The sequence below is a fragment of the Nipponia nippon genome, unplaced genomic scaffold, assembly GCF_047370975.1.
Source record: "Nipponia nippon isolate SJK-2023a ecotype South Korea unplaced genomic scaffold, ASM4737097v1 scaffold_6, whole genome shotgun sequence".
Taxonomy (NCBI): Eukaryota; Metazoa; Chordata; class Aves; order Pelecaniformes; family Threskiornithidae; genus Nipponia; species Nipponia nippon.
Window position 1 is genome coordinate 20,507,421 of NW_028262380.1, and position 22,270 is coordinate 20,529,690.

Sequence of the window (22,270 nt, forward strand, 5' to 3'; positions counted from 1 at the left end):
ATGCCTGATGCAAGAATTTTTCAAAAGAGGGGAAGAAATAGCTAGGAGGCAGGAGGAAGAGGAGACTAACAACACTTCTACAGAAAATTTGATTCAGAGAATATCTTTACAAGATGCATCAGCCACCATATATTGTGTTGAATACTTGTAACAGCTTTCACTAAGGAGACTCTTTCATTGACATTCATTGACAATATTCAACTGTCACAAGTTGTTGCTGCACATTATAAAAAGAGGAGAATCTAGAGAAGGAATTCCTGAGATTAGAAAACTCACTCTAACCACATATGCATGTTTAAGTTAGTGCTCAATATGAACACCTTCACTACTATTTGCAATATTAATCAGCTACCAGCCCTCCAAACGCAAGAGAAGCAGTTATTTGCTTGGTACTGCACCACCTCTGTAAAACATTACAGTATATGCCCATTTAGTTATTACTTGTTCTCGAGCCTTCTCCAGTTGTTGAACAAGGTCCTCCCGTTCATGTGCTGCAAAGTGGCGAGCCCCAACTTCATCATCTCCAAGTCTTTGCTTTGCTATTGTCATTCGAAGGAGCTGCGCTTACAAAAACAGATTCGGTAAGCAAGAGAGCACAGGCTGTAGCATCAGAGTACATCTGCATTAGAAAGAGTAAAGCTGTCATAAATTTCATCTCTTCCAGGCCAAACAGCTGGTATTATTTAAACCAGAGGGAATTTTCTGAGTTGAAGGCTCAATCCTGTTCTCAGTGAAAAATTCCAGTCGAACACTCAAAGCATCAACGGGAGCTGAATTAGACCCTCTAACAATAGTCACCAGAGTATACAAATGATGAAAGACCAAGTAAACACAGATACGTGGTCAACGTTTTTTTAGGAGTGACAGGAACTAATGCCGGCCAGATTAAAACTAGAGAATTCTCAGAAAGCCACTTTCATATATAAATCTTAAAATCTGCTGCAGCAGAGAACTCTTCCTAGTTAAGAATAAAAAGGCATGAAGTGGCTTGCCCAGCTTCATTTTACCGATACGACTTAAAATCCCACTGCGCTACATCAGTGCAGAATTTGCATTAACAGCTGCTAATACATTTGCTTGTGCATTATTTTTTTCAGCTACTCACAAAAGTTAATTCATGTTAAAAATAAAAAACGGGCTAACAACAAAAAAGACTTGGCCAAAATGCTCAGACAGCTAACGAACTCATGAGCTTTGTGACTGCTGAAAACAGTCTGACTTGACTTAATACAGTTATGTTCAATATCCAAAGCAAAAAGCAACTACGTTTCAAGAATCATAGAGTACTAAAATAATAGTCTATAAGGCATTCAGCATTTACAGTTGTTTATACCGAACACAACTAGGCAAAAGTGTTGCCTCCCCGTGGTCTCATTTGTAGGAGCTCCACAGAAGACTACAGAAATCCACCACAATAAGCAGCCTGACTTTCCCCGTATCTTTGACTGCACCAAGGAATTAATGTACATCATTATATTGCAGAGTTAGGAAAAAAATCAATCTTCTGAAGTAGAAGATTGTACATTAAAATCTATCTTTGGTATTTATGGGATGCCAGTCACCATAGCTGCAATGTGCCAATTAAAATCCTGCTGATGCAAGACAGACTATGAAAATCATCCTCCCCACTTATTTCAGCTCCAGTTCAGTGCAAGTTACGGAAGCTAGTACGACTTCTTCTGATAAGTGGTTCACTTGTTCAGGGGAAGCTGTGCCCCCGAAAGTAACTGGTTTTGGCAGACTAAATTTCCCTGTCCCCACAGGGAAAGTACAAACCACTGAACAGTTAGTAAGGCTGAATGGATCCTAGGAGATATAATTCCTATTAATTTCTTTATCAAAACAAATAAGTCAAAAAGGCAACTAGCAAATCCTGGAATAGCTTCACAGCTATGGGACTATTTTTTTTAAATGCTAAAAGGCTGATGAACAAAAGGTATGGTAACATGATTTAATTCAGTTAGATTAATTTAATTTCTAGAATCTCTTGCTAGTGAGAAAGGCAGTAAGAAAAAAATGTAATAACATTTTGAGAACTTAATTGTGCTCAGAAAAACTGGAAACGGGAAAGGGAATCACACTTTACCAATGCCTCCAATGCCTGCAGCAGAGCAGAACTTCTGCGTAATGCTCGGCACCAGGCTGGGAACTGGATCAGAGCTGTGACTCATGCGCTATGACCAACTCTCCTCCAGCCCGGGAGGGGGTGAGGCATAAGATGCAATTATAACTGCAAGCAATTATTACTTGCAAGGTCAAAACAGTCTGCCAATAAAAGGAGAACTCTTTATTTACTATTAATTTTGAGGTGAAAAAAATAGGCATGAAGTCTTATGAAAAGAATGCTTCGGAAATCCAAATTCACCCAGTAAACGCAGCATTATAAACATACATAAAGTAAAGTAAAATACCAATCCATAGAATGACAGAGTGCTCCTTCCAGACAGCTGGCCAATCAGAGAGCTGACAGGGCAGAACAGGCCAAGTCCTTTAATTCTGCATTGCAAACGTCTCATGAGGCAGCACCACCTGCTATAAAATTCTCCCCTGAAAATGCTATGACCCAAAGAGACACTAAGTGTTATGCCAGAGGGTTAGGGGTTTATTTCATATATTAGTGCTTTGTTATAAACTTTATACATCTGCCCTCTGGCTGGTGTATTTTTATTTCTGTCATTCAGAAATCACTGAGGAAAGGACCGCTCAACTTCATTTTGCAGCTAGAGAATAGGTTAACACTACCCCTCGGGACCCTGTGAACAGCATCCACAGCAGAGTGGGCTGAAATTAACGGCATCTTACCAGAGACAGCTCCTGTTTGTCAAGAACCCATAGACTGTTAACTAAAACAATCCAGTGCTGCAAGCCGCTAGTCTTTATTATTTTCATATCACAGCTTTTTCTTCATCAGCGTCAGCTAAAATAATTATTTATAAAGTAGCAACTCAGTAGCAGCCCCACAATGCCCCAAACAGGCTTCACTGCAATAGCTGCTGTGCAGGCTAGGAGTCCACAGACAACGCCTGTGCCGAAGCTGTACATTTCTGATTATCGATAAAACATGCAGAAGGAAAAGGGAAACAAGCACAACCAGTAAATTCCTCATGGAAGGCAGAAACCATCATGTTTAGCCACAGTCACTGACAGCAACTGTCTTCATCACGTTGCCTACAAAATCTCAAAAAGTGGACCAGAACTATGCAAATTTGCTACCTGAAGTCCCAGTTCTGCCAAAACATATGCACCACAATTAACATTCGTGCTGTTGCTGTATGAATGATTGTCTGCCTTATAATAACAAACTGTCAGCAATACCGCAGCCATTGTTTTCCATGCATCTTCCTCTCGCTTAGCACTGCCCTCGACAGCTTACAAAACGATTTCTTTGTGTGGGCAGGAATTCAAGTGAAGGCAACTGAGTCATCTAGTCTTCCAGAAACCTCCAGTTTCTCTTATGCTTTCTATTTTCACCCTTTTACAGGAGAGAATTATATTTCCTAACTATCCGCCTCTAAGTTTCAGTAATTGCTCTCCAAGCATTGTTGCCACAACATTAGGAAGGAAAAAAATTTACAAATAACTATCATAAACATAGAATAGTTTTGATGTGTCAGAGTTGATAAGAGATTGTGATCAATCACAAAAATAAATAGCCTTAGATATCTGTTGCTGGAGCGCTGCAGTCTAGCTATTGCTGTATTTCTGAAACTGCAGCAACAAATCCTTCCAGAGACTGCCTGAAGAAGTTTTATTATTCGTGCCAACAGAATTCTAGCTGAAATTAAAGGAAAAAATTAGGCCAGTTAAACCAAATGCAAGTAATTTGTTATCGCCTAACTGATGACGTACTTAACACGGTTTCAACAACAAGTAAAATGTCACCAGTTTAAGGTCTTGCTAATTCAAGTGACTGTATCCTGCTAGTAGCAAACATTAATGCGGTGAAAAACAAGTCAAGCTATCAAAACAATTCCTTATCAATACAGCTAATGTGTGATATTTAAAGAGTTTTTTTCTTTTTTAGTCCTACAAAGCTCTTGCCACTCGGTGACAAAGCCTGCATGAGTCACCCCTGCTCAGACACAGGCAGAATTGTTCATCCATAAGCAGCTTCACTTGCTGCAAAAGCAGCTGTTTGTTCATCTCTTGCCAGAAGTAAGGTTGACGTAGACCAGCTGGGCAGGATGCCCTCCCTCACTTTGGAAAAAGCAGAATGAAGAATGCAGGGGAAAAATGTAAGAACAAGCAAATTATTATAGTTCTTTGTTTTTGTATATACGATGCATTATCTGGACTCCAGCGCCTGAAGTAACCCAGCTGCCAGTACAGGAGAACTGATGACCAGAACAGAATGGCTTCAGGAACAAGCCTAGAATTTTATCACCAAAGCTAGAAGGGAGCAAGATCTGACACAGGAGGAGAGTGTTAAATCCCTCAGAGAGATGGCAGTGCTTTTTTAGGCACTTCAAAAAACAGCAACCTGACTCTAAAATAAGCTCTATTTCTCATTTACTAGGAAAGTAAAGAATGTGTTCCAAAAATGAAAATCCTACTCTAAATTAATCCCCGTCTGATGCAGTTCTTTCCTCCCCCTCTTCATTTAGTGATGCACCATTTTGCACCTTTTGGAGAGGCGCAGAATAACTCTTTTTGTATTTTTCCATTCCTTATGAGGGTCATGAACTCAAATTCATGCCGAGAATACAGATGTCACAAAGATGACCAGCTAATATCAAGTTAACCCGCAAAGGCAAATCTAAACAAAGCCAGTTCAAGCACAAAGTAGGCAGCTCTGCATTACTGAGATCATATTGTTACAAGGCATTGGAATAAGTACATAACCTTGATATTTAAATACATTGTAGTTGTACTACCTTTGTGTTCCGTTTGTACTAACAAACCCTTGGCATCTGTTCAGGATTGGCTTGGGAAAGGCTGTATGGCATAATATTGGTACTGGAGAACTGCAAGGCACTGCCTTCCACGCTGTAATATAGTTTAAACAACAACATGCAAATGAAAAGAAATACTGGGGAAGCTGGTCTTTGAAGGCTTGAGCAAGTTACACTGAATGCTATGCATACTACAAATTTAGGTCTCACTTGACCCTTTCCCAGCTCCCTGCATACCTTCAAGGAAGTCATTTGTGATAAACAATGAATAAAACTGCATTATCTCAATATATTTATGTTTAAAATAAGTAAAATGAAATGAACTTAAATGGAAAGAAAAAAGCCACTTGAATAATTAAAAGCCACATCATTTTTATTCACATTTTTAAATCCCATAACTTTAAAACTGTAGTTGAGGTAGGGAAGTTATCATTCATTACTTGTTTCATTTTTTACTTCGTTAACCACCTCGACTCTCAAATTCAACCTCTCTCTAGTTTGATCTCTGAATGTACTTCTGCATACAGCTCCAGCTGTGAATGTTACACACATTTGGCTTGAGTTTAAATATTTCAATTAACAGAGACAACAGGAGTTTGATTAATACCAAATGGCAGATTTTGAGCAATGTTCCATATAACTTGCTAAATTTAGCAATAAAATGTATTAGTTATGTAAGGGTAATAGGATGAGGGCTTAATACAAAACTCACTATATATATCTGTGATCACCTGCTCCATATTTTTGAAGGGAAAAAATTATGTGTCCCCTGGTTTTATCATCTACTAAAATTTTGCATTTTCATTGCAAAAATTGAAAATTATCACATGATGAAGAAGAAATGCTTATCTGGACTTATTTGTAAGAGGAAATACCAGAGAGAGAGAGAAAGAGACAAAGAGGGAGAGAGAAAAGGGGGAGAGAGAGAAAAGGGGGAGAGAGAGAAAAGGGGGAGAGAGAGAAAAGGGGGAGAGAGAGAAAAGGGGGAGAGAGAGAGAAGGGGGAGAGAGAGAGAAGGGGGAGAGAGAGAGAAGGGGGAGAGAGAGAGAAGGGGGAGAGAGAGAGAAAGGGGAGAGAGAGAGAAGGGGGAGAGAGAGAGAAGGGGGAGAGAGAGAGAAGGGGGAGAGAGAGAGAAAGTAAGTCTGAGACCATTAAAGCAAGGCTAGGTGCAAAATACATAGTAATGACAACAAAGCAAAAGTAGCATTAAAAAAAATATAATAAGCTGCACTTACTGGTATCCTATACAAGCTTACAATTCTTTTTTGAATGTTTTGAGCATTTATTGTAATCCAAGTATTCTAGAAGTTCTGCAACCCATTGTTTTATTTGTTTTCTTGAGAAGTAAATGCAAAACTCCAGCCCAGTTTAAACATTCCATGCCATTTACTGATAACAAAAGTTTATAATACCTTATTGTCCCCTTGTACTTCTCCCAGTCTCTGTTGAAGCTCCCTAATCTCTTCTCCAAGATGTTTATTTCGATCTTGAGCCTCACTCAGTAGTTGAGCAAGATTTGCCTAGAAAAGGAGCAAACAGCAGTCAGAAGTCAGTGCCTATGGAAAGAAGTGCAAGTGGTGATTGAAAAGAAACCCTAGACTTACTCCTTATCTCCCAGTAATATTTACTTTTATTGTTGTTGGTATCCAGACTTCATGCTTCATTAGAGAGATAACAACAAAAGTCACCAAGGTTCCTTTATCTTTAATAGTAGGAAATACATACAGCACGTGTGCATACACAGGCCCAGAACAGCACACAAACCCAAAACAAAACAAAGTGAAAACATCTACGCTAGTTCTGATATCTTGGCTGCTGGGAAGAACAAAACGCAGAGTACTTTGACAATATTTATACAAAGTTGCCAAAATAATAGTTTTAAACTTGCATATAATTAGACAAAAGGCACAGCTGAGAAATAATTATGATATAATTACATTCCCTAATAGTGTTTAGAGCAGATTCCTAGCCAGTAAAGAGGATGCCAGCCAGAGTCCCTGCCCCTATACGGAGTGGTACCATGGATATCTAGTGGCACAAAACTTCAAACATGACCTGACTTGTGGTGTTAGCCAGTACATAGACTTCTACAAAAATAGAAGTGAAAGCTAGAGCTTAAAAACAAACACAACACCTGCCCCCCCGCCCAATAACCCAGGTCAAACGTTACCATTTACATTAACCTACTAGGTTAGCAGGACAAGCAGTCTGGTCTATAATTTTATAATTAAATTCCATCAGCTTAATCACTCATCAAAAAATAATGCAATCTCCTCCTTTCATATCTATGATATCTGAAAATGAGCAAATACTACAGATAAATTTATTTTTCCCCCTAAAAATATCTCACGAATACACAAATGTTGACCCAGCACAGGAAAAGCCTACAAATGACATCTCTTCTAAAAGAGTTAAAATCATAGTGGCTAATGAGCAGCCTTTCACGACAGTGCCTATGGACAGCTAGGTGTGTCATCCATTGCCATAAATCTGAAGGGTATAAAAAGAAACGGAAAAAGAAGTTTCAGATCTTCTAAACATGACTCGGTAAAGCCCCATGAGTCAACATTTCTAAGCTACCCTTACATGTACTCCTTGGGTTTGAGGCCGACGCATCAACTGACCGTTCCCAATTCCCTCTTGGTATTTTAGGTTTAGATTTAGTTTCCCTGCTTGCTGTGCTTCTCTTTCAACTCCCCCATTTCTCCATTTTGATCAATCTCTCTTTTTTTCAGTCCTGCTCTTTTACCCAGTCATTCTCGCTACCACTTGACATCTCATAGGATGTTTTTGTGAGTTTTAGCTCTAAACCTCATACACTATCAAACCAACAAGGCACCTGATAGCCATCCTGTGATCTTTCCCCTTGTTTACTAACAACTGCTATTTCCACTTGTCCTGTTTTATATTTAAGAGAACTATTAACATGAATATAGCTATGCATGCATCTGACCATTTGCAGGATTAGCCCATTAAACTATAATCTTTTGTATGCTACTGTATGAAGAAGCCGGCTCCAAACTCCAATTGGTCTAAAATAGCAATAGCTTCAAACTTTTAAACAGGAAAAGTAACTCGAGAAACTGATACATCCTTCTTGATGAACAACAAGCCTGATTCACTGCTACAGCTTCTGCACTTCTGGTGCTCTGAGATCAAAGGTTCAGAAGAAAGTAATATAAGTTTCCCACATTTTTGGAAGAAAAGAAAGCATTTTTTAAACTACTGATACACCTTGAAGACTGCAAATGCATAATTTGGGAAAAGAGTATAATAGCAAAAAAAATCATAAATAGCCAATTGTAGGGCCAAAATTAAGCTGCCTCTAATTTTATTTTGAAGACAGCAACCATTCAAGCAATGCAAAAGGCTCCTTGAGTATGCTTTGGTAGAATGATTTTTTTTTCTATCCATTAAACAAATGTGTAATAGTCATTCACATATTGAATGAATCAAGGAGCTTCAGAACACATTCAGTCAATGGTTCTGAGAGGTACTTCTTAATGGCTGTTTAAAAGAAAGAAAACAAAGAACCCATGTTTGCAGGAAATTGTATTTAAACTGAAGTATCTATGGCTACTGCTCAGATGCAATTTTTTTTCTTTTTTTAAGAAAACTGACTTTCAATAAAGGCCATCCAACCACCAGACTGAGTTAGTTAAAAGGAACATGATTTGCACAAACCTCTCCGAAACACTTCTATTTATAAAGTCCTTTTTCGTGATGGATTTGAACAACTCCTAACACTGCAATAGCACATGTAATTTCAACACCTGGGAAGAACTCAATATCACTAATCAGTGTTTACAGCCACACCACCAGGATTCTAGCAGTCTGTAGTCAAAACCCGGCTTCCAGTAGCTGCAGGAAAGGCATTACGATGCCTATACTAAATCTTCCTCCTCAGATTTATTTCCTTTAAAATAATTTCTCTGGGATTGCAATTCTATGCTGAATTTTATTTGTCAGTCATATAAATGACTTAATGTGACAAAAACCTTTATACTCGAGACAGGGATTTTGAAAGAAACTTTAAACAAAGAATTTTAGATACCAAAATAAAACAGCCTCATTTAAGCATGCTAAGAGCATTACAATGAGCTAAGTATAGACTTGCTCCTTAATGCAAAGCTTCTATTATACTTCTGTTAAACTAAAACAACCAAGCTATGTCACAGAAGTAGTCTCCAGCAATTATTCATTTCCCTGGCTTAGAGGTTCCATACAACTATAATTTAAATTGTTCCCAGTTTTAAAGGTTTTGGCAAGACCTCATTAAAGCTCTTGGTTAAATGTGAATAGAAGGAGAAAGATTTGATTTTCAAAAGTGCTCTACTGGGCTTTAAAGCGAGCCAGCCAAGAGGATACGTTGAACGACACCTGGACTTGGTACCATTTCTTTGGCATACACAAGAAAACATACCATATGGTTGAAAGATGATAAAACTAACAATGGAGGACTGGCTTCATGAACCTGTAAGCATGTATTTTTTGAAGAAAGGGGAGAAATCTATGCAAGAAGAAAGGCGATTAATTTTTCCACCTGGCAACTTCTTTCCAATATTCGTAGAACAAACACAGAATTCACTTAGAAGTTTAAGACAGGTTACTTCAGTAGACAATAAAGCTCATATCATTTACCTATGCAACACAGAACAACTCTCTGAAAATTAGCCAAATTCAACTTTCTCTAGACTCAATTTCTTCGACAGTTTCTTTTGATTCTAGGTGAAGCCTTAAAAAGGCTCCTGTAACTGCCAGAGACTTCACTTCCTTCACTGACACTATTGAAAACTGACTCCAAAGTACTGAGGAAGAGAGATTTCTGAGCCGTGGGTAACAGAAAGGAAAGTCACAGAGGTCTATACCTTTCTGCTGCCTCATCTTGTCTTGCCTCTGGAACAGCCCCCAACAGTGGAAACTGTTTCTCCTACCTTCTCTCAATGCAACTATTTGTAATACTAAACAACAGATAGTGCTTCATTCAAGTCTCTAATTGACTGCCCAATATCAGACAATCTTTCTGGAGCTCTGTCCACCTCTGATGGCATTCAGTCTCCAGCAGGTATTCTTGAGCCTATGATAGCAGCACGACAAGCTATTTGGTTTATGTCCATCTGTCATGGGGAAGTGTGCGTGTACGATTTGAGCGCAGTCCGAATCCCCATAGACATAAGAAACTGTCCCCACGTTCCTTTTTCCTCTGACCAAAAGCAAGCATGACTATTGACAATGATCCCACCAGAAGGTAGGATGAAAGGTGAAAGAGACTGATGTGACAGTGCTGAGTGGGAAGTGCCTACCTCTATTACATAGGGGAAAAAAAGCACCATAAATCAGAACAGACCAGAGAGTGAAACATTCAATGGGATGGGATCACAGACCTCACCCTTTTCCACTTAGACTTTATTAAAATTTGCAAGAACATTTTTGGGATAGAAGGCAGAAGAGAGCCTTACTTTTAGCTACAGATGAGCATCTGAAACTACGGATGAAAATACCTATAAATGTTTATTAACATAAGCCAGTGAATACCTGTCAGACAGCGACAGATCTTTGCTGACTACTGACCGATGACCCAAGAAGAAGGCGGGGGGGGAAGCAACTCCAAATAGTCATCCCTGGCATTATGCGCTACATTTGATTTTGGCTCCCTTAACAATATTGCAAATCTAGCCACACATACACACAGTGTTATTTTTGTTTACACCACTTTAAAAATGATGGATAGTAACACAGTCTTTAATATAGCTCTCAATTCTCTTGCACATAAATCTTATCTGACACTTAAAAAAAAAAGAATTTAAAAAAAAGGACTTTCTGCCTTTAGATACTGTCTGAAAAAGTAATTTGGCAAGGGGGAAGAGGGACAAACTTCCAACATACCTTTACAGTTTAAAAATATTTTGAAGTACAAACAAGCATTTCTATACTGCAGTTCACAGTCTTTTATTTTCAGCCACACCTTCAAAAAAAAGAACACTGAATTATAGGGCTGACGGGGAAAAAAGTTTGATGAAACATCAAGCACACTTGATGGGTGTGACTGATAGCAAATTTAATTGCAGTTTCTCCTTCAATGCATTCATATGATTGCAATGGCTGAATTAATACAGAAAAACCTGCTTTGCTTACCAACTACCACTATTCACTCCAAGGTAGAAGAACTGATGACCTCCCCTAGCACTAGCTTTCTTACGATAAAAAGCAAAAAATATTGTATTTTTCTCCTTAAGTTGAAAAACCATATAGAAAAGACTCTGAAATTATAGGTCCTGGGCATACTAAGCAAAATACACTTCATACGGGTCATACTTCCCAACAGAAAAACAACAGCAAAAAATCAAAGCCTTGCCAAGCAGTCACTTGACATAGAACAAGAGAAGAAAATCCTCTCTTCCTCTGAGTATATGCTGCCCTGAGAACCAGGCAGGAATCCCACCACAGAAACACACCAGTCAAAACTTGACAAGGCTCTGCAAAACAAGACAGACTCACTCACGCTCACATACCTTCAAGACACTCAGCAACTGGAATTTTTATAGAGTTGATTAATAGAACCAAAAAGCTATTTTAGCAGTAGCCATATAAAATTAATACTTTTTCCCTCCTTTTCAACCAGCCTTCTGTGTATTAGCTTAGCACAGTGTTGCACAGGACCAGCCACCACTCAGCTGGACCCAAAGTGTTTGCCAAAGGCCAACAAACAAAATAAGGTTAGCATCAACTACAGACTCCTTTAAGAGGCCAATTTTTGCAAAGCAACTTGTTAACGTACATCATAAGCAGCAACCGAGGGTGTCAGTATGAACTACCAGTATCATGAGAAGTTACTTGGCAGAAATTCTTTCACTGTGAAGGTTCAATAAGGTACTTCAGTCCCCCCATACTTCATACAGGCATCAAGTTTTTGTTGACAGCAGAGGAACGTAGTCAAAGAGAAATGATTAATTTGTACTTTTACAAAGACTACTATACTAGGATAGAAGAAAAGATTGTTTCATTGGCTTGTTCCATCAGAAATATTTTAGCTGCTTTGAGATCTTAAGGACAACTTAAACTTTGAGATAATGCACAAAAAGAATCAAAATCCCTTAAACATTTTGAGCATTGTGACTAATTAACAGAATATTTATCAAGAGTATTCAGGTGCAGGGGTGTGGAAAAGTGTCTCTCTATTCCACCAACATAAGACACGGCAACCAGAGGAGAGGATGTTGTACACATCAGGTCTGAACAGTGCGCCAAATTTTAAAGAGGGACCATCACATCTATTAGAATCGACATTTCATCTCTCCTAGCCTCATATTTACTGCAGAACCTACATGTCGAAGAGACAACAGTGTCACTTCACAAAGCATGACTCCTAGTGTGGCTAAGAAGTTCTAGCTTTTGCATACTGTCACCTGCTGCTATCAATGGAACAGCGAAATTCAGCGTGCAGAAACCAAAATCTCTCCACTGGCTATGCTCTCACACAGGCACATTTTGAAATCCGTGGGAATGTTGCTCTCTGATGTGTTGCCAGGGCAAACGATCGCATTGTTTTCCATCTGCTACCTTACACTATGGGAGTCAAATACATGCACCTACAAACCAGAGCAAAGTGCACAGGTCAGTTTGGCACATGCATAATGTTTTTCATCTTCAAACCCTTTGAAGAGAGCAGGAAATCATTAATCTTCACAGCACCCTTGTGAGATAAATACAAAATGATTGCTTACCCTGTAGTGTACTTTATTTGAAGATTTTATCTCACAGGACTCTGAAGGCAGCTTTTGCGCCTTAGCATAAGACTAGCAAAACTTCCCAAATTCATTAGTTAACAAGAAATAGTCACACTATAGTCACACTAGTCATTCTTTCTGATGATGTCAAAAACAGTCATAAGGTAATCCCTGAAGTTTGTTTTGAAACTGAACTCAGTGACAGCTGAGTACATTAAGCTAGAAGCTGGAAGCGGAAGAGATCAAAATGGGTCCATTTGTGGTATGTCACAACATACTCCTGTCTGGAACCTCCGTTCCTTCTGATGCTCTGCTTGCCCCAAAATGCCACGCTCATGAACTTACTCATTAGCAGAAGTCAAGCTGACTGACCAATGTCTTGGTGAGTGGGTAGCATGCTACTGTGATGTCAGTGATCACTGAAGCAGTCAGAGTCTTTGCTTGAATGAATCACCTTGGGACACCTACAGATAACTATAACAGAGTTAAAGACCACGACCTTCAGGAAAGACGCACACAGGTTCTCTGATGAGACTTTTTGCCTAGCAAAAAGAGTAACTATCAAGCTGGGCTCTATACTAGGACTATGCCATCATTATGTTATGAGGCTCATTATTAGGAACCTCAAAGAGGGTTTTATGACCATGGGATCCTCCCTAAGACTCAACAGCTGCTTGGAAGACATAGGATGCACTTGACTACATGAGGCAAAAGTATCTTTGCCAATAGGCTGGCCAACTTCATAAGGAGAGCTTTAAACTAGAAATGACAGAGGAGGGAACAAGGAGGTTTGGGATAGAGTAGGCAAGCCAAGAGCCTGGGACGATGGTAAGAGAAGGGACATAGCAACTCACCAAACAAGTGAGCTGAAGTGTAATCCCTTTGAGCATAGGCATGTAAAGAAGGAAGTGCCTGTAGAACAGCCTTGTGGGGAAAGCTCTCAAGCCTGTACTGCGGAACCAGCACACTTGGATGCCCCTCAGAAGCCTCTACTCTAATGCACACAGGACAGAGAACAGTTTGAAGTCTGTATGCAGTTACAGGGCTACAATCTCATCGGGATCATGCAGAAATGGTGGGATAACTCACATGACGGGAGTGCTGCGATAGAGGGATACAGGCTTGTTAGGAAGGACAGCTGGGAAGGTGAGGAAGGGGTGCTGCCCTTTACGTGAATGCATGGAGCCCTGCCTTGGGACATGTCAGGAGTCAGTTGAGAGCTTTTGGGTCAAGATTAGTGGGCAGACCAACATGGATGCTCTTGTACTGGGTATCTGCTATGGGTCTCCTGATCAGGAAGTAGTAGTAGATGGGGCCTTCTTCACACAACTGGAAGAAGCTTCATATTCACAGGCCATGATCTTCATGAGGGACATCAGTCACCCCAATACCTGCAGGTAACTGAACACAAAAAATAAAAACCCAACTTTTTTTTACTGTGAGAGTGGTCAAACACTGGAACAGGTTGCCCAGAGAGGCTGTGGAGTCTCCATCCTTGCAGATGTTCAAAATCTGACTGGACATGGTCCTGGGCACCGTGGTCTAGGTGGCCCTGCTTGAGCAGGGGGATTGGATTAGTTGATCTCAAGAGCTGCCTTCCCACCTCAACCATTCTGTGATCCTGTGATGTTTAGCACCATTTAATTAGATTCCTCATACATTTAAAATACAAATATAGGCCCTCGCCAGTCAACATATGCATTGCGGCTTTATTCTTGACACACAGTCCCACTGCAAACCCATTATCTCCAACTGAGTGGTCTCACTGAGATCAGATTAAGCAAAGCATATTTAGGACTGTGGCCCAGCACAGTCATTTTCCTAACTATGCATTTTACTTCACCTTTGTTTATTCAAAGGATCTCGTTTGTATTAAAAGGACTTCTATTTCATATAGAAGATCAAAGGATTCATGATCTGTTATTTCAACAACAAAGCTTCTCCCAAACTGAAGTTATACTGAAAATTTAAGCAGTGTAGATGAAAATAATAGACAGTATAAATCGTTAAATTTAAATAAAAAATATTTTAAATATTATTTTAAATAAATAGTCAGTAATAATAATAGTAAATAAATATTTTAAATAAAGAGTCAGTATAAATCCCATCAATGTTTGTTTCTTTAAGTTTCCCAGCATGGCAACACTGTCCAACAGATATCCAGTATTTGTTTGCCAATGTCACAGAAATGTTCTGTATCACAGCAAATGCATATAAATGTATACCACTGCAGAATGGTAGAATTTCTCTTTATACAGGACACACAACAGAGACTCTGCAGACACAGCAACATTTTAACATACCTTTCAAAATGCGGAGTGTCTATTGTTTACCATCTCTGGTGAATTTTAACATCAAAATCAACTATTCATTATTCCTATCCTCCTGAAACATTTCACCCCTCCATTACTTACCCAAAAATTACCCTACACCTGACACCACATGACATTATAAAACTACCTTCAACTGCAGCATTTAATTGTGAATGTTTGATAAGAGAGGCCAGGAAGGCACTGACAGCTCACAGGCTGTGATAACAACACTAATGTTAAAACACCTACTGCAGGAAAAGAGATTTCAGTAGCACATTTCTCATTTCCTGCTTTTGTGGCTTGTCAGAAGGCAATACACATGGAACAATCTTGGCATTGTGTCAGAGATGCATACCACGGCACACGCACCTTTGAGTGGGAAAACACTGCAGAGCACTGCACGTTAAGGTACCTTTAAGTAACACCAATTTTACAAAAACACGTTCTGAGTTAACTGCTTGCTGATAGAAAATGCTTGGTTATATGCTATTTCCATACAAACCATAAAAATTCTGTGTTGCAAAACAGGGAGAGAAGGCACGATGTGGAAAACGATATTTTAAGAAGTCACGAAGCGTAATTGATAATGAAGGTGAAAAATGAAGAGATGAATGAGAAGAAAGTAGCAATTCCAACACACCTATTACATGTAAGGTTCTAGATTGCAATTTCAACAATAATTTCTCAGTTGCGGTAAAGAAACATAACAGGTAGCCAATTGTTCAGCATATCCTGTTTTCATCTCATTTCTGACCATAAGAACAACATGCACTTTTGTGTCACACAAAATTCATTATAGGATCAGGGTCTCTATTTTTATAAAGGGACTGAGGTCACAGACTTCTCCCAGCAGGCAACTGGGCCTCTGGGCAAAAAGGGGATGAAAAAAGTCCAAAAGAGCACAGAGAACATCTCTCTTTCTTAGATGAGAAAATGCTAAGAAATGTACGTACAGTAATAATGGAAAAATATTCATAACTTTATTTCATTATTCCTTGAAGCATTTCTCAAAGCAAAACTATACTCTTCTTCAGAAAGGTTGCCCTAACTACTCCAGATTATCCACCTTGTATGCTACAGACATACTTCTCGGGAGAATGAAAACTCAAGGAGTGCACTAACAGCCTATTACTGTACAACCTAAGGTATATATTGTCCTTGGGGGAGACCTATAAATGACCCCATCTGAGAACAAGATTTTCTTTCTTTCACTGTTACCTAGCATGAATACATAACTTCCTCAGAAAAAAAGGACTCCTAGCTAGATTATTAAATGGCTTTCCAGGAACTTACCATGGTAAGATTTGCCAAAACTTAATATAATTGCAGCTTCTGAATTTAGACTAAATTTTGCTAGTATTTTAGAAACAAGTGTCAGATTTATTTGTTTTGAAAGATGGAAGAGGAATTAGAACAACATCCACGGGATGGCAAATCTCCCTTCCTATTTATCTCTGTAATGACCCATGTACTGCATTGTTTTTTCTCCTTTTAATTGTATGTTCTTTAGCTCAAATTTTAGTAGTCAGAATGCACAAACCTAAATCTGGTCATAAACTTTTATTACAACTCTGTTGAAATAACAGAATTTCAAATAAATTATGCTAAATAATGAGGAAGTTAAATGATTCTACACTGAGCCACTGACTTCTTGGCAGCTATTTGTTAAGTGCCTGAAGGATTAATTATATTGCCTCTGAAAGTTTAGTTTAAAACAACCAAAATCCTAAGCCCCTAAAATTTTAAGAAAATAGCAAGAACTACATGCAAACTCCCAGGGAAAGGATGATGAGTAAAACTTCTGACCCATTAAGAGAATGCAATAACCATGTTTTAAACACAGTTAAAAGACTTTCAGGACTAGCAATTACAGTAGCAATTTTTGTTATTTTGCGTTCTTCTCTCCCTGCTCACACATTGTGGTTTGGGTGCCATTTTTCTCTAAAAATTAAGATAATTTTAAGATGTGACAGCCAACACTCCATAATAGAGACACACTACATGGATCTCTGGGGGGAAAAAAAAAAATGAGCAGGCAAAAAGTTTTTCAAGGGAACCATAAAATGCAATTACCATTGTTCTTACCATTTATAACTCATAGAGCCCAAGTGACCTGGGAGAGTACCTAATGGAAAACTGTACTCACAACAATAAATTAACAACTATGGGATGCAGACAATGCATTCCCAAATTGCTTTTAAGTATGAGAAGTCCTGTCACAAACCCATTTTAGGACTCAATACAAGAAGGATAAACAACAAGGAGAACAATCTCAAGTCTCCGTCCACTGACCAATTTCAGTCTCAGGTGAACATAAAAGCAATAGCCATATATTCTAATTAATGATAGTTCAGATATTTCAGAGTGAAACATGTTTAGACAAAAGCACAAGAAGCCACAGTTTAAAGACTGATCTTTTCAACAGACAGAAATGTTTGCTCTTTACCAGATTTCTTAGGTTCTATTTTCACACTTTTGCAAAGTACTTTTGTAGCAGATAAATAATGTCAACTGAAAAATCAATCCTACCTGTTTCCTCTTTTCAGGCGGAAGAGATGGATCCCCATCCTACAAATAAACAGACGTACTTGATTGGCAACTTCTTTGTGAAGCCAGCAACTATATTAACTTTGTGGATCAAATTTTAAAACACGTATTTTAACTAAAATGTTATCAAAATTCTTTCTTAAATACTGCATCTTGATTAATATCAGTAATATTAATTTAATCTCAAAAATTGTCAAAGCTGAAGATTTCTTTACATTTCTAGAACAGCAGGTCATTACAAATTTATGTTGCATTATTTTTCATAACGGTACATTAAGTTGCTGTGAAATAATAACACTGCAGTCAGTTTTTAAATGGAATTATGACTGAAACTAATTTCCTCAAAGCACACACTGTCTTTCTGTGTCTTATATAACAGGCACTACATCGTCAATGCGGAACAAATGAGTAATAATATGATCAGGGCTGTACAACTGCAGGACTACTGTAAACAAGTACCTAAACATTTTTACAGTACTCGTTCTGGACTCTTTTAGATGTTTTTTGAGGTCGATTCTTGTCCCCCAATTATGCAGTATTCATAAAGAACAACCTACAATCAGCTCCCGATACTTCTTTTTCAGAGACTGGTGTCGTTCCCGCAACTGGTTGGCCATAAGCTTGTACTGGTCTCTTTCTTGTTGACAGGTGTCCAGCTCTTTGGAAAGGATTAGCAATGCCTCCTTTTTACTTTCAAGCTTCCTTTTACACACCAGGTACTGCAGAAGAGAAAAAAAAAAACCATAATTGTAACAAGCCATTTCTACCCCAGCCCATACTGGATTCAAGAGGCTCAAGTTTTTCTCTGAAAAGATGGAGGAAGACTCTCTGCACGAGATCAAAGTCTGCCACAAGTTGTCTTAGCTTATTAATAACAACCACGGGAAAGAAATCTGTTGTATCAGAAGCCTGAAATGCATTTGGAAGACCACGTGCTCACGTGGCCACTGTGAATTAGAAAATTCAGCAATTCAAGTTTCTCCTCTTTTCCCTCATATGCAATAGTATGAAGAACCTCACAATTTGACCCGCAGCCCTGGGAAGGCTGCTGGAACAAAGAAGCCATTGCCAACTCCCTTTTCTACTTCTGTCCACAATACCCAGCTCTCAGGTAGCAACCAGCATTTCCCACCTCATTCCCCCTTCCCTCCTCCCCGCTACCAGCAACGTCCTCTGGGCTCAACCTCCTACCTGGACAGAGAAAGAGGGCCGTGTTACGGCAGAAAGGGTAGCATGAGTGGCAACCAAAATTTACCTTGAGTCTGAAACAATTACAATGCGATACCCTATCAGCACAGGTAAAAGAACTAATTTAGCTGCGATACTATATGCACTTGCTTGTTGAGTCAAAAGAACAGGAAATAATGCAGGAATATTGCAAGCACCTGAATGGGGAGGGAAGGCAGAGGTGAGCCTTCCCCTCCAGCCACCGCCGCTTATGTGTAGGGCTCACGCACAAAGGAAAGCAGAACTTGCAAATCTTAGCTGTTCTGCATTAGTCTGATCTGCTTCATTGCCTTTCCCCACTGAGAAGAAGAGAGAGTAACGTGTACGTCATCCTTTCCTGCAGTGGCTAAGTGTTACCTATCAGAAGTTTCAGGCAACTTTTTTCACTTAACGTGATGTTCAATCAGCAGATTCTTCTTACCCATCACTTGACACTGCTCATGCTAAAGCATGTATTTCTATTTCTGATGTTACTCACTTAAGACGTGGCACTAAATACTTTCTGAATGTGCTCTGCAAGAGACCAAATATCACAGCAGTCATGAGAACAATTTATAGTTTCATTATATACTCTGACAAGAATACTTTGTCATTACGGGCTCTTGTACAAAGCAAGAGCATCAGCACTTCCATACTGTTCAAGTCAGTGCTGTTCTTTGGGACAAAAATCATTACTTGTATGTACTACTTGCTTGGAATTGACTTTGTTAACCTCAATTTCAAGTCAATGAGAAAGGGAAAAACGAGTTTGATATATTAGTACAGGCAACATTTTCCAAAAATGGTAAATGTTTAGTTGCAAAAAAGTGGGAAGGGAATGTGAAAAGCAATTCCAAGAAGGATTTGAACTCACAAAAAGGACACTTCCACCTTGGATTAATTTTATTTCTGGCAACACTGAAGTTGAAATCCTGCCATAAATTTTCTGGATTATGATGCCTTGGCATCAACTTTACAAAGGCAACTGTAGCTACGTACTTACGTCCTTACTGATACCTTACACAAAAGTCAAGTCCCCTGATAAAGCACTGAAAGGTATCAGAAGCTAAACTTTAATATTGTCAGCAAGTGATTACAGTGACATGGTAAACCTGCTTCAAACTTGATAAAATAATGCCTTCCCTTACAGAGAAATATTTGCCTCTGACAATCTCTCTTTTTTCCAGTTTCATCTCACGTCTTAGTCAATTCTAAAATATGCCTTCACTAAACTGGTTTTAAATACTAACAATCTGATAGAGTAATTGCAAATCAAACTGAGTAAAAGCAAACCTCACAACCACTTTAGAAAACCAAACAGCCCAAACCCCTGAACCAAGTAGCCTGTGCTGTTCCTGTAACCACCAGGAAGAAGGAAGCTGGCCCACCCAGCCAATGCCTAGGTGGAGCAGAACAGCCTACACAATGTGCGGAGCGGGCGGGGAGCAAAGCTAAACACCTCGCCTTAGGACACCCACACCACCGGCCGGTGCCTCCCAGCCTTGCTGCAAGTGCTGGTATATGAAACCGTGGACGAGAGAGTCGGAAGCTAACTGGAGCATGTGGATAAGGCTATAAAAAATAATACTTATCAGGCAGGAAATGCAGACCTAGCGCTAAACAAATCTTGCTTCTGCCACGAGTCACAGCTCTCCACAAAGGACGCAGGCTTCACCTTTCACAGCAGCGCTGGCGGGGGCAAGGGAATTCTCCATTATCTATTAGGTTGAGGATAATGAACCATAAACAGATTGTGGGGACAGTTGTGTTCAGGGTCTAAATGAAAAGGAATAATGATCTCCTCCTTGTTTAAAGTATATTTTAACTTCATGAATTATATACTGATGTGCCATACGGAAGGAAGGGGCTTGGCATCTCTCATCAATGTACTGTTTGGATTTTACTATAAAAACAATCACCTAGAAGATTTTTTGAAGCCATTTATTGCCTTTTGCATATATTGACTTTCCCAAATATATGGGGCAAAAATAGTAATAATGTATGGTAATTTGTTTCCATGGGCTTATGATACAAGAAACAATAAAGCCACAGCATTTCTGTGGAATTTGATTATTCGACAGAGCTATGTTTCCAATTCCCATTACCATTTTTGAAGGAAAAACAGATTATACAAAGACAGACCTCAAAGAGGTTATTCAATATATATGCTTCTGAATACTAAAAAAAGAAAAAAAGTACTAATAATGGCCATAAACTGACCTAAAAACTGTACACCAGAAATGGATTCTACTCAAGGAAACAACTGAGTCCCACCAACAATTTCCCATATATGAACAAATAAGTGCAGCAAAATTGATATGCTGTCAAAAGGAACACAGGAGTTTAACAGTCTTTTTGGAGCAATGCAAGCAATAATGAAAATTTTCTGATATAGTCTGAGAAAAAGCATTCAATAGATGCTTCTGGCATTCATACAGAGATTTTTTCCTCTGCAACTGAACAAAAGCCTACGTCTCACGTACTGTCTATCAGTGAGACAAACAAGTGAATTCTGTTATGCACTACAGTTACTACAAAATATTCTTATTGTCTTTTGTTTCTTTTTAATTCATGTTCCAAAATAATCTTTGAGTTTAAAAAACAAAGTTAACCAGCTGCTATACTTTCAATCTAAAAGCTATAACGTACAACTTTTCATATCTGTCTAGTGACTTTTATCTACCAATTCGCTGTTATCTGCAATAAAGCAAATTATAATTGCTACAAGGAAGATCATAATAATTAAAGGAATATATATGACATCCTACATTACTGCCTGAACTGCTTTACAGCCAGATAACTACTTTAGTGAAATTGAGTAAAAAGAGACTGACATTACAGGAGAGTGTAACTGCTCCAAGGTGACCCTCTACATCGAACACTTACTATTTGTCCATTGCTATTTTGAGTGACAAATCTGGATAGATCTCATTAACGACGAAGCAGACATGGTCTAATAATCTGATGAAGCTGGGACACTGTCAAGGTTTTAGACTGTCTTTTTTTAAACCAACAAACACACTGAATTTCTATCACAAAAGAATTTCTTTTAGATTTGTACAAATTACTGGCCTATACTTGGGTATTTAATGACAATTAGTGCCAAGAAGGAAAATATCTAATTTTCTGAGGGTAAAAGTAGAGATACTATCTCCAAACTGTGCTTTGGAATCACTGTGGATCATATTGTGTGTCCTCTCAACACTCCAGGAGCTAGTGTCCTCCCAAATGCCAACAGGCCACCACATTATATGTGGGCCTGGAAACCTATCATCCACCATGCTCTCAGAGAAACCATAAACTCTACTCACCATCTTTTGGACAAGAGATCCAACTGCTATTGAACTGCCTGAAGTTTTATCAAATTTCTCTTCACTGTACTCTTGGACGCAATTTTGTTGTGGAAACGACAAACTGAAGAGTCCCAAAATGCATTGCAACCTCACTATATGGGGTATTTGTTGACTGTGTTTCAGTAATGTTCCTCCCCTTGACTTCAGATTAAACTGTTCAACTTATCTGAAAGAGTCAAGCAGTCAAACCCAGAGAAATACACAATTACTGGCCGTTTGCCTGCCATCTCATC

The 22,270-nt window shown here is 38.9% G+C and overlaps 1 protein-coding gene across 7 annotated transcripts in view; it reads right to left on the reverse strand.

Moving 5' to 3' along the window:
- Positions 1–22,270, reverse strand: part of CCDC149 (coiled-coil domain containing 149) — a 60,020-nt gene that overhangs the window by 32,003 nt on the left and 5,747 nt on the right. For all 7 annotated transcript variants that reach the window (XM_087737051.1, XM_087737050.1, XM_087737049.1 and 4 more), the window contains exons 2-5: positions 18,036–18,197; positions 17,461–17,499; positions 6,305–6,412; positions 442–558 (exon numbers count right to left, since the gene is read on the reverse strand). In XM_087737051.1, the coding sequence (XP_087593177.1) occupies positions 442–558; positions 6,305–6,412; positions 17,461–17,499; positions 18,036–18,095 (324 nt within the window). In that variant the 5' untranslated portion in view covers positions 18,096–18,197. The remainder of the gene's footprint in view (positions 1–441; positions 559–6,304; positions 6,413–17,460; positions 17,500–18,035; positions 18,198–22,270) is intronic.